The following is an 11,405-nucleotide window of genomic DNA, read 5'->3' on the forward strand; positions in this document are numbered from 1 at the left end:
AAGGAAGGAAGGAAGGAAGGAAGGAAGGAAGGAAGGAAGGAAGGAAGGAAGGAAGGAAAGGGGGGAGGAAGGGAGGAAAAAAGGAAGGAAAGAAGGAAGGAAGGAATGGGAAGGAGAGAGGAGGAAGGAAGAAAGAAGGGAGGGAGGAAGGGAGGAAGGGAGGAAGGAAGGGAGGAAGGGCACCCCTTTCTTACACGATATAAAAAAATAAACTCAAAATGGATTAAAGCCCTAAATGTGATACCTGAAGCCATAAAACCCCTAAAAGAAAACGTAGGCAGTAAACTCCTAGACATGGGTCTTAGCAATATTTGGGAGGGTCTGTCTCCCGGGGCAAGGGAGACAAAAGCAAAAATAAACAACTGGGACTACATCAGACTAAAATCTTCTGCACAGCAAAGTAAACCATCACCAAAATGAAACAATCCACATCTACTAAATGGGAGAAAATATTTGCAAATGATGTATCTGATAAGTAGTTAATATCCCCCAAAATATAAGAAGTCATTTAAAAAAAAGCAATCTGATTTTAAAACGGGTAGAGAAACTGAATAGACACCTTTTCCAAAGAAAACATACAGATGGCTGATGGGCACATGAAAATATGCTCAATATCACTCATCATTAGTGAAATGCAGATCAATACCACAACGAAGTATCATCTCGCACCTGTCAGAATGGCTATCATCACAAAGACAAGAAAAAACAAATGTTGGTGAGGATGTGGAGAAAAGAGAACCCATGTGCTATTGGTGGGAATGTAAATTGGTGCAGCCACTGTGGAAAACAGTATGGCAATTCCTCAAACAATTAAAAATAGAACTATTTTAATAGTTCTGAACGACCCAGCAATTCCACTATTGGGTATTTACTCCCCCAAAATGAAAACACTAATTCAAAAAGATATATGCCCTCCGTTGTTCATTGCAGCACTATTTACAATAGCTAAGATACGGAAGCAACCTAAGTGTCCATTGATAGACGAATGGATAAAGAAGAGGTCCCATTGTGTACACAAAGTACATTACTCAACCACAAAAGATAATGAAATCTTGCCAATCACAACAACATGGGTAACACCCAGAGGGTACGGCACTAAGTGAAATAAGTCAGAAAGAGACATATACCATGTGATTTCATTTACACGCAGCATCTAAAAAACAAAGCAAATGAACAAACAGAACAAGACCAATAGACTCGTCAATACAGGGAATAAACTGGGCTGCCAGAGGTGAAAGGGATTAAGAGGCACAACCTTCCAGTTAGTAATCAAAAAAGTCCTGGAGATGAAAAGTACAGCCTGGGGAATCTAGTCAGTAATACTGTAATCGCTTTCTGTGGTGGCAGGTTGCAACCACTCATCACGGTGTGCATTTCATAAGACGTATAAATGTTGAATCACTGTGTTGTAACCTGAAACGAATACAATACTGGATATCAGTTGTACTTCTATTAAAAAAAAAAAAAAACTACTATAAAAAAAACACAAAGAACTAAAGAGCAAGCCAGCTCAGACCACAGTTTTGTCCTAAGCAAGGAGGAGAGGATGGAAGGGAAGTTGCCTGCTGCTGAAGGAAGCTTCCCCTACCGGAGGGGAGAGAAAGAGCTTCCGGGGAGGTCAAAATGAAGGTGAGTCGCCGTCTGAGTTCCGTGGGGGCCCACAGCCCTGTGTGGGTGGGCGGGGACAAGGAGAAAAGCAAGGAGATAGACATCCCATCTCTGGGGGGCCACGGTGGGATAGACACTGGCCACAGTGAATAACTAGAAAGAAGGTGATACTCTGCTGCTCTTTTCAGGGGCCCCGAGACCCGCGTGTGGAAGGGTCCAGAAGCTCCTCAGCTGAGAGGCTTGGCTGACAAGCCCCACAGCTGGAGAGCCGGGCTTGGATCCTTTTAGTTTTTGCACACCCATGGTGCCTAGTGCTGTGTTTTTTTTTTCCCAGACGAGGTTTTTCTGCTGAATAAGAACCGCCCCCCAACCCTTGCTTCCACAGGGACACACAAGGGCCATGCCGCATGGTATGGTTCTTCTCCACGCCACAAAATACCACAAGACACTCACACTAAGATTTCATTGACTTCATGACAGCCTCAACCGAAATAAATAGATGATAGATAGATAGATAGATAGATAGATAGATAGATAGATAGATAGATAGAATCCCTCAATTCCCATCATGATCAAGACTTCGGGCCAGGTCTTTAGGAGAGGGGCTGGGAAAGTTTGGGTCTATTTGGGGCCTTGACATGTATGTCTTCTCCAGCACCCTTGCACGTAGCACTTCCTTTAGACCTCTCCTATGGACTTGAGTTTGACAGCTACAACTCCGTGCATCCTTCCATCCCTTACTGTACAGTCAGTACCTTCAGTCCTAAGCTGCTGCTGCTGGAGAAGAAAGACAACCTCCCTGAATGCTTAATATGTGCTGGATCTTTCCAAGCACTGTATTTACACTTACTCATTTAATCTTTGGATAATTCTGTAAAGTCTCTTATTATCATCCCCATTTTGCAGATGAGAAAGCTGAGGCACAGAACCATTTGGTAATTTGCAAAGAGCACAGAGTCCTAACTGGCAGAGGCCAGACCCAGTCCAGGGAGTGAGACCCCCAGGCTTTCACCCCCACGCTGTGTCTGATCTCCCTGTGTGCCTTTATGGAGCGGCGCAGACAATAGGTGCTCAGTAAAGATTGAGTTTTAAAGAATCATTACTCATGAACCCTTATTACAGATATGTTATGATAGAAACTTCTGATCAATGGATCTGTTTTACCTGGATGTCAGCTACAAAAGTCTTTGGGTTTGTCTATTTCCTATTCCTTCCTTCCATCCTTCCTTCCCTCCATCCTCCCTTCCTCTTCCCTTCTTCCCTCCTTCTTTTATTTCCTTCCTTCCTCCCTTCCTTCCTTCCTCTTTCCCTCCTTCCCTCTCTTTATTCCTTTTTTCTTCCTTTCTAGTTTTGCCCACCCATCACCTTGCCCAACTTACAGCAGAAGCTCTGGCAAGATAGAAGCTCCAAACTCATAATGGCTTCCACGTGCATTCACTCCCAACTTGGCCCGTGACAGGTTCCCTGCTCAGCCAAGCTGTGCCGTCACCATCAGGCAAGCTTCCTGGTAATCCTCACATTGAATCCATGTGATGCACCATTGGGAGACTGACATCAATCTTGCTCTGGAGCCAGGGGGATGGACCCACTGACCCCCCCAACCCCCGCCCCAACCTTTCCAATTTTGGGTCCAAAATAGAGTCACCTTTGTGGTTTAAAATATCCTTTTTTTTCCTCTCTTTAATTAGTCCCAGGAAATAACACTCTAACTTATAAACAATCCTACTTTGAGGCCTCTCCACACTCTCCACACCCTTTCAAGGCTCTCCTTCCCTCAGGAAGCCTCCTTTGCTAATCAAGTGGAACTGAACTTCTCTTGTGTGAACCATAGTCCTTAGCTTTTCTGTGCTGTTCACTCCCTAATCCCTCTATTCAGCTTCCTCTGGCCTTGCCTTATTCCCAGCTCCAGGCAGGACCCAGACTGCACACATACTTGGTCCCCACGCCCAGTTTCTTGCAAGCAGATGTCGTCGTCCAACATTGATTGATATGTTTAATGAATCCCATATTTTAAGAACCCAAACTGACCATACATAACTTAAGGGTGGTTTTTCTCCATTTAAAGGGAATTCTGAGTCACAAATCCTGTCCCTGTCCTTCACCCCACTCCCCGAGCGCGGCGCCCCCCCCCCGGCCCCACCATTCCTGCTTGAGTAAACGACATTAACAACCATGGCTTCTACCCTGCTGTGCACCAAGCCCTGTGTTAAGGACTTTTCTGACAGTGCCTCACTTAATTATCTGGAGTACTTTATGAACTCGGTCTGAGTTTCTATCTCCGTTCCACAAAGAAGGAAACCTGTTGGAGAGATTGCATATTGTGCCCAAGATTGTACAGCTAGTGGGCAGCAGAGCCAGGATGGAAGTGCTCTGATTCCAAAGACTTCATTCTTAGCTTTCCCAGGTCCAGACTTTCTCCATCTCAGGTCCGGTGGGAAGATTCCTCCTATCTGGAGCCACACAGGGCTCCCTTTTCCTAAGACTGGATCTCCCCGTGATTTGAAGACAGTTCCTGGAGTTACCTTCCCTCCTGTCTGAAAGACCTAGAGTGGACTTCACCTCTCCCTGCAGCCGGTTTCTAGATGTATGCTGGCCTGGTGGCCTGATGCCCTCCCCAACACTCCTTTCCCCCAACAACTTAAAGCGGCAATGTTTGCTTCGTGGCTCTAGGATCTGGACTGAAATCCATGGCCAGAAACTCTTTCAACTACAGGCCCTTCCAGAGTCTCCGCTAGAGACCGATGGGGGGTGCACTTGTTTCCGCGGTACCCTGGGACCGCGGTGAGTGAGCCCGGGCTGGGGGGTCGCCACCGGTGCTCCCTGTCTGCTCCTTCCCTGCTGCCCCCGCGTCTGACCCCAGTACCGCTCCAGCCCCAGCCTGACCCATGCGGAAGGGGAGGCGAGGCCGGGCGGCCAGTCCCCGCGGCGGGCTCTGGTCCCCGCCGGGACACTCCGCTGCGCAAAGGAGAGGCCCCGAAAGCGGTCGTCGCCGGTAGAACGGCGCCGCTGGCCGCCACCCCGGGTCGGGCCGGGTCGCCGGGGGTGGAGAAGCCCGGGCCGGGTGGCCCCAGTGCGGAGAGCCCAGGGCCCGCTTCTGGCTGCCGGCAGTGCGCCCGGCCGGCCCGAGGTCCTCGCCGCGCCCCGACACCTGGATTGCATTAGGCGGGCGGCGCGCGCCTCGGCGACGGCGGCTTCCCCCGATTATTGAATAACTGCATAATTTCGAGCGCCGGTTGCCCCGTCCCTACCCCGCGTATCAGGTAAGGTTTCTGGGGCCCTGGACTGCGAAGCTGCGCCCGTCGCCTTCGGCCCGGCCGGCGACCGCTCGCCCCTGGGGCTTCGTCCTAGGGGCCCCCGCCCTGGGGCTTCGTCCGACCGCGGCCGGAGGGACTCTGGGCAGCGCTCGGCGCCCAGGTCCCCCCAGCTCTCCCGGGCCGCCGCGCCCGGCTCCCCAAACTTCAGGCGCCTCCCTCCGCAGGCAGGAGGGCTCCCGAGGCGGCGCTTGCTCCGCGCGCCCGGACCCCTCCCAGCCCGGGCCACGCGCCCTCCGCGCTCCCGGGACGCCCGAGTCTCCCCGGCCGGGCGCCCGGAGGTAGCCAGCGTGTCCGGCGGGGCCGCCAGCCCGCCGCGCTCCTCGACTCGAGCCTCTTCAGTCTTCCCCAACTCCTCCCCGCACACCCAAACAAACTCCCGGCCCCGAGTCGCCCTGGCGCCCTCTTTTGCGGAGTTTGGCCGCTAGACTGCCGCCGCTTCTCGGGGGACCCGCGTCCCCCCAGCAGCCAAGCTCCGACCCTCCGAGGGGCTCCCACCCGCACGCGGAGGCAAGGGGGACGTACCTGGCCACAGGCTGAGCGCCCAGGCCACCAGGAGGCCCCTGGGCAGGTCCATGGCGCGCGGCGGCGGCGGCGGCGGCGGCGGCTTGGGCCGGGTGAGGGGCGGCGGGGCGGTGAGCCCGAGCGGCAGCCTCCTCGCGGGCGCCCGGAGCCTGCACTGCGAGCCGCGCGCCCGGCTCCCTGACAGCCGCCGCTCCTGCAGAGGAAGTGGGAGGGCTCGGGCGGCGGGGAGGGGCGCGCGGACACGCTCGCGCCGGGCGCGGGGCCAATCTCGGCCCCTCTGCCACCTGGGCACGCGGCGTGCCGCCACCCCCCCCCCCACGCCCTCTCCGCACCGCCCGCGCCCCTACTCCTCCTATGCCGGGGAGGAACCCCCCCACGCCCCCCGCCTCCGAGAACCGGTGCGGCGCCTCCCTCCACACCCCGCCACCAAAGGCCAAATCTCTGCAGCAAAAGTGGCTTATATTCCCGTTTCTCAGAGGGTTCACAAAGCTCGGAGGTGTATCTCAGGTGGCCCGAAGACATTGGCCACGACTGAGGTCTCCCTTGGCCCAGGGGAGCGGATGTCCCTCAAACGTCAATTCGGAGACGCCCCTCCCGCCTGCCCTTATCGGGAGCTTGGAATGCAAAGGCCCCGGTGCTGCTTCTGACCCCGGAATGAATGCGGATCCCTGCTCCACCTCCACTCTGTCCGCCCCTCCTACCTGAGGCACCCCGACGCAGCCAGGAGGATCCTGAGCCTACTTTCACAGCAGTGAAGCTGTTCTTTGGAACGCAGCCACCTTCCTTCCCAGCAGTTCAAAACCCCTGACAATTAAATTCAACGCACATTTGTTGCACAAACTTTAAATCAGGCCCTGGACCAGAACCAGGGAGTGTAGAGGCTGGCCTGCCCAGCAGGGGAGAATTGAGGCAGAGGGTGGGATGGCACAGGTGGTGAAAGTGAGAGCAGGGACCTCACATCACTTTCTCAGGAAAGCCTTCCTTCACCCCCACCCCAACCCCCGTCCTCACCAGGTAGGCTCCCCAGGTACATGCTCTCTCTCCCTCTCTTTTCTTCATTATGCTTAGGTAAGTTAGTGTAATCATTTGATTAACTTTTCTGCCCTTGTCCAGACTGAAAACCCCATTCGGGTAGAAATCTCTGGTTCACAACTGAGCACTCAGCCCTCAGCACCCAGTACCAGTAACACAGTAAGTGGGTGGGTGGACGGATGAGTAGTTGAATGAGCACAGGTGATGTGTGGGTGCCCAGAGGAATTTTCTCTCTGGGAAGGATTGGAAGGGCTTCCCAGTGGAGTTGGCATTCAGGCTGGATCCTGGAGGATTGAAGTGGGTTTTGAGAAGGCCCAGGTTCACGTGAGTTTAGTAATAGGTGTTGTGCCTGCCTCCGCAACACTGCTCTCTTCTTGCTAGATACCCTGGTTTTATTTCAGTAACCTCACCTCCCTCACTTAGCCACAGACATTGGGGAAAGCTCATTCCATACCCACAGGGTGTATGTGTGTGTGTGTGTAGGGGGAGGTATGTGGTTTAGGCTGAAATGAATCAGTGTATTGCCACCCCCTGGCCATAGTTTAAGAAAGGGAAACATGACCAAGGAAGGCTTTCTGGGAAACAAGCTTTCTTACTCTTCTAAAATGGCCCGTAGAAGGGAGGAAGGAAGGAAGGAACTCTTTTCTCCCTTCTCCTACTCCTGCATCCCCTCCCAGGCTGAAACAAAGAATCACGTAGGCCCAGAAGTGGAAGGGGTTGGGGTGGAGGAAGGAGATCTGTCTTGGGATGGCAGAATGGAGAACGCAAGTCCACGAGGGTCTTATTGAGCTTCTAGATCAAACCACCTCCTCAGCCTGTTCCCCTGAGGACTTTCCAGTTATATGCCCAATGAGTCCGCTTTATTGTTTAAGTGGGTTTGAGTGAGGCTGCTTTGAACCTAGAGCACCCTAACCGGTAACAGTTATCCAATGAGCTGCAAACCACCTCTTCTTGCCTCACCCAATTTCAGGCTTTCTCTGGTGGTTCTCAAACTCCAGGTATTTGGGGGTTGCTTGAAGCACTTGTGAAGACCAGACGCTCTTTGCTGAAGGAGATCCCTTTGGTGGGCCTGCCGCTGAGGGTCTTCGTGTAACAATTCTTCTATTTTTCCCCTTCATTAGCTCCCACTGTCCTCATCAGGGGCATTGGAGTCCCGAATACGATATGTGTGCCTTTTCAGAATCTGGCAGCATGGGGAGGGGAACAGATGTGCCCTCCCTCTTCAACATGCAGAACACAGAAGAGAAGCCCACGCTGGAGGCCCCAGGGGTGGAGCTGACAAGACACGACCTGGTATCTATTGATGTAATCATTGTTTGTTATTTAATCATTTATTTAAATAATTTACTATTTGATGAGTATTAAACATTTTATCTAAACCTTACAAGGCAGCAGCGTATGGGTGACAAATGCACAATGTAGACTCAATCTGGAAAAACTCAGAGACTCGGATAAAGGGCTTTATGGAAGCTGGGATTTAAGTTGAGCAATGGTAATGATACTACTAACCCTTTACATGTATGTAGCATATTTATTTTCCTTGAGATAATTCACATGCCATAAAGTTCACCAGCAACTTTTAGTTTCTCCACAAGGTTGTCATGACCTCCCAAAGAAACTCTGTAATCATTAGCAGCTACTACCCATTCCCTCACCCAAGTCCCCTGGAAACCATGGATCTACTTTCGGTCTGTACAGATTTGTCTATTCTGAACATTGGAATCAGACAAGAGATGGCCTTTTGCGTCTGGCTTCTATCACCTTGTATCCAAGGTTCATCCATATTGTAGCAAGGATCAGTATTTCATTCCTTTTTATTGCTAAATAACATTTCGCTGCATGGATATACCGCGTTTTGTTTATCTACTCATCAGGTGAGATATATTTGCTTGTTTCTACTTTTTGACTATTATGAATGATGCTGCTATGAACATTTGCATATAAGTTTTTGTGTGAACGTATGTTTTCAATTCTCCTGGGTATATACCTAGGAGTGGAATTCTGAGTTGTATGATAACTCTGTGGTTAATCATTTGAGAAACTAATAAACTGTTTCCACTATGGCGTTCACATTCCCACGAGCGATGTCTGAGGGGTGTCCATGGTGTTTTACCAATTTTCAAATCCCTTTCACAACTTCGATCTAATTTAATGTTCACAAGACTCCTGCAAGGAACTATAGTCATTTTTTTATAGATAAAAAGACTGTCCTGGTGAGGATTCTTTCACAAGTAAGAGAAACTACACAAAGCGACTCACGCAGAAAAGGCAGTGTATGAGCTTATGTAGACAGGAAGTGCACAGATGATTGCTGCAGGTATGGCTGGATCAAGCGTCTCAAGTGAAACTCTTGTCTGTTTTCTGTCTTCTCTTAGTTTTACTTCACTCTGCAGTCCTTTCCTGAAGCAGACAAGATTTCTCTGCCTGCTAGGAAGATGTAGCCAGCAGACCCAAACTTACACTTTATGGATTCTAAACAGAAAGAGACAGCCTTCCCTACTCGATCCAGCAGAAAAGCCCAGGGCTTTGGTTCATGCCCACTCCAGAACCCATCAGCACCTGGAGAATATGGTACTATAATTGGCCCAGTCTGTGGCACACGCCCAGCCCTGAGGAGTTGGGAAGAGAAGGGTGTTATGACTGACAGCCGCAGCAAGATGGCATATCATAGGAGAAGAGTTCCCTAAAGGAAACAGATAAAGGGGGATGACAAAGTATGCCAGGCAGAAAAATCCACAGTTGCCAAGTCCACTTGAGAAATCTAAACTCAAAGTAGCAAAGGATGCACCCGAGATCCCACAGCACCTGCGTGGCAGAACTGGGATTCGAATCCCAATGGACTCACAACTCATCACCACATCACAGCTGGATGGGGGAAGCAGGTGTTTTAGGTCAGGACTGCATGAACATGGTTAGCCCAGAGACGTCCTGTGGGTGGGATCTGCTGAGCCTTGATCTTGGTCCCAATGCCGAGGGTCATTGACTGGGATTCCTACCAGGATCAAGCCCTGTACACAGCCTATACCAAATCCAGGAAGTTATCTTCTGATTTCCATTTCTCAAGCCACAAGTATGTACAGTATTTCGCAGTAAAGATATCAAAGGGAAGGAGTATGGCCACAGTACAAACAGACACGCAGGATGGATGAGGAAACATCCTCTTGAAGAAAAACATCTCATTTGGAGACTACAAATTGCCTTAAAAGTCTGGAGGTAGCAGTCAACATCCTAGCTGAAAGGCCATTTCTGATGAGTGAAGCCCTTGACCATGGACCAGACAGGAAGAGTGACATCAGGAACAAACGTCACAGTGACAACAGTATGAAGAACAACTTGCCTTCAACTGAGTACTCAGTATGGACGAACTATAACTCCTGCATCATTTCCTTTAGCCTCCTGCATGGCCCAGGGCATCGTCCAGGAACTTCTCCCCGGCCCTGGCTGGGCTGGGACGTCAGAGAGAAGTCATGAAGGTTAGGGTCTGCATGGAATGCACCAGGGTAAAGATGGGCTTACGGAGGGCTCTCTGGAGAGTCTCAAACAAAGACAAGGAGCAGAGAAAGGGATTCCCAACAGTGCACAGGGACCAGATGCGAGGGTGCCTTTGGGCCAAGGGACAGGAACTGAGCCATTTGATAAGCATATTCCTGTGAGTGTGTTTGGGCCGAACACAGGTACACACGCCCATGCAAACAGTCACATGCGTGCATGCGTGTCCGTGCCAACAATAAACACACTCTTCCCCTCCAGCACAATCCAAACCCATGTTGAGGAAGAGAAACATTTCTCCAAGCACGCTTCAAACGTACTGATTACCCTATGCCTTTTGGGGATAGCATTTCCCATGATTTTTTAGAATACTGTTGATTCCTCATCGTTCTTTCTCCCACTTTCAGATGAAACCTAAGCATCCATGTCTCAAATGCCAGGAACAGAGCTCCCAAGGGACACCCTTTGGTTTGAAAAAAAGCCATAAAAAGCTTTGTTATTGGTATCCTTTTCTTTACTTTGGGGGCAGATCAAATTCCAGCAGGTAAATCCTAGGGATTTTGCAGGAGGGTGAGGTTGGTTAAAAAAAGATAAGGGTGGAAATAATTTTGGTCCCATTGTGAGATATTTTTAATCAGCCTTCACTTGATAGGTAATGAGCTGTTTTTGAGTGAGATGGGGGAAGGGCAGGGAGGGTTGTATCCATATAAGTCAGGAGGACAGAAACCTGTGGCCTTTGACCAATTCAGGAAGGTTCTACGGAGGAGGGGTCAACACCTCCCAGATCATCTTTCAGACACCCCCTCCTGCTCCCCCCCAAGATATTGTGTGCTTTCATGTGCATTGCTTGAGTTTCCGTAAAGATGCTTCCTTTTTCCAGCCTTAGCCTTGGTGGATTCTGTTCACTGTGCTCACCGCGGAACATTCTGCTTCCCCCAGCCCTGCCTACTGGGTCAAACCTGTGCTGTCCCTGTCCTTCAAAGCCTGTGCAATGGGACTTACTCCTGCCTTCCTAATTGTGTTTCCTGCCTCTCTCCAAAACAATCCATGTGGCCAAGACTAGAACACAACTAACAGGACCAACAACCATCACTGAACATCCCTGACCATGGGCAAGGTACTTTGCTGAGTGCCCTACACCATCTCATCTGATCCCTTAGCCTTTGGTGAGTCTTCTGTTCCCTCGGAATGGCTAGCATTGCAGTCACCGTCAATACTCTAATAGATTCCCTTGTCCCTGGCCATTGCTGTGAATGCCATGTTCTGAGGCTTCCAACTATGAGCTGGAAGGTGTTCTCTGGACCCTGGAGCTCTGTCAGCAGGCTGGGAGTGTTGGGGAATTAGTGGGCGCAGTCCCCAACCAATGACCGATGGGAGCTGGTGGACGAGTACAGCTCAGCTCCCAGAGTCCTTACTATGGACTGAATCTTTGGCCCCCCT

The 11,405-nt window shown here is 50.7% G+C and overlaps 1 protein-coding gene and 1 long non-coding RNA gene across 3 annotated transcripts in view; one reads left to right on the top strand and one right to left on the bottom strand.

The window, feature by feature from the left end:
* Window positions 1-5,496, bottom strand: part of ITGA11 (integrin subunit alpha 11) — a 125,753-nt gene extending 120,257 nt beyond the window's left edge. Inside the window, exon 1 of the mRNA XM_040493086.1 lies at window positions 5,445-5,496. Within this exon, the coding sequence (XP_040349020.1) occupies window positions 5,445-5,496 (52 nt within the window). The remainder of the gene's footprint in view (window positions 1-5,444) is intronic.
* Window positions 3,963-10,850, top strand: LOC121041897 (uncharacterized). 2 transcript variants are annotated; one of them, XR_005795894.1, is made up of 3 exons: window positions 3,963-4,389; window positions 7,657-7,769; window positions 8,852-10,850. It is a non-coding gene; the product is annotated as an uncharacterized LOC121041897 (long non-coding RNA). The 2 variants fall into 2 exon arrangements; XR_005795895.1 differs by lacking the exon at window positions 3,963-4,389 and adding an exon at window positions 4,400-4,868.
* The last annotated feature ends 555 nt before the right edge of the window (window positions 10,851-11,405 follow it).

Source organism: Herpailurus yagouaroundi, unplaced genomic scaffold (assembly GCF_014898765.1).
Source record: "Herpailurus yagouaroundi ecotype Mexico unplaced genomic scaffold, PumYag 184, whole genome shotgun sequence".
In the NCBI taxonomy this organism is placed as follows: domain Eukaryota; kingdom Metazoa; phylum Chordata; class Mammalia; order Carnivora; family Felidae; genus Herpailurus; species Herpailurus yagouaroundi.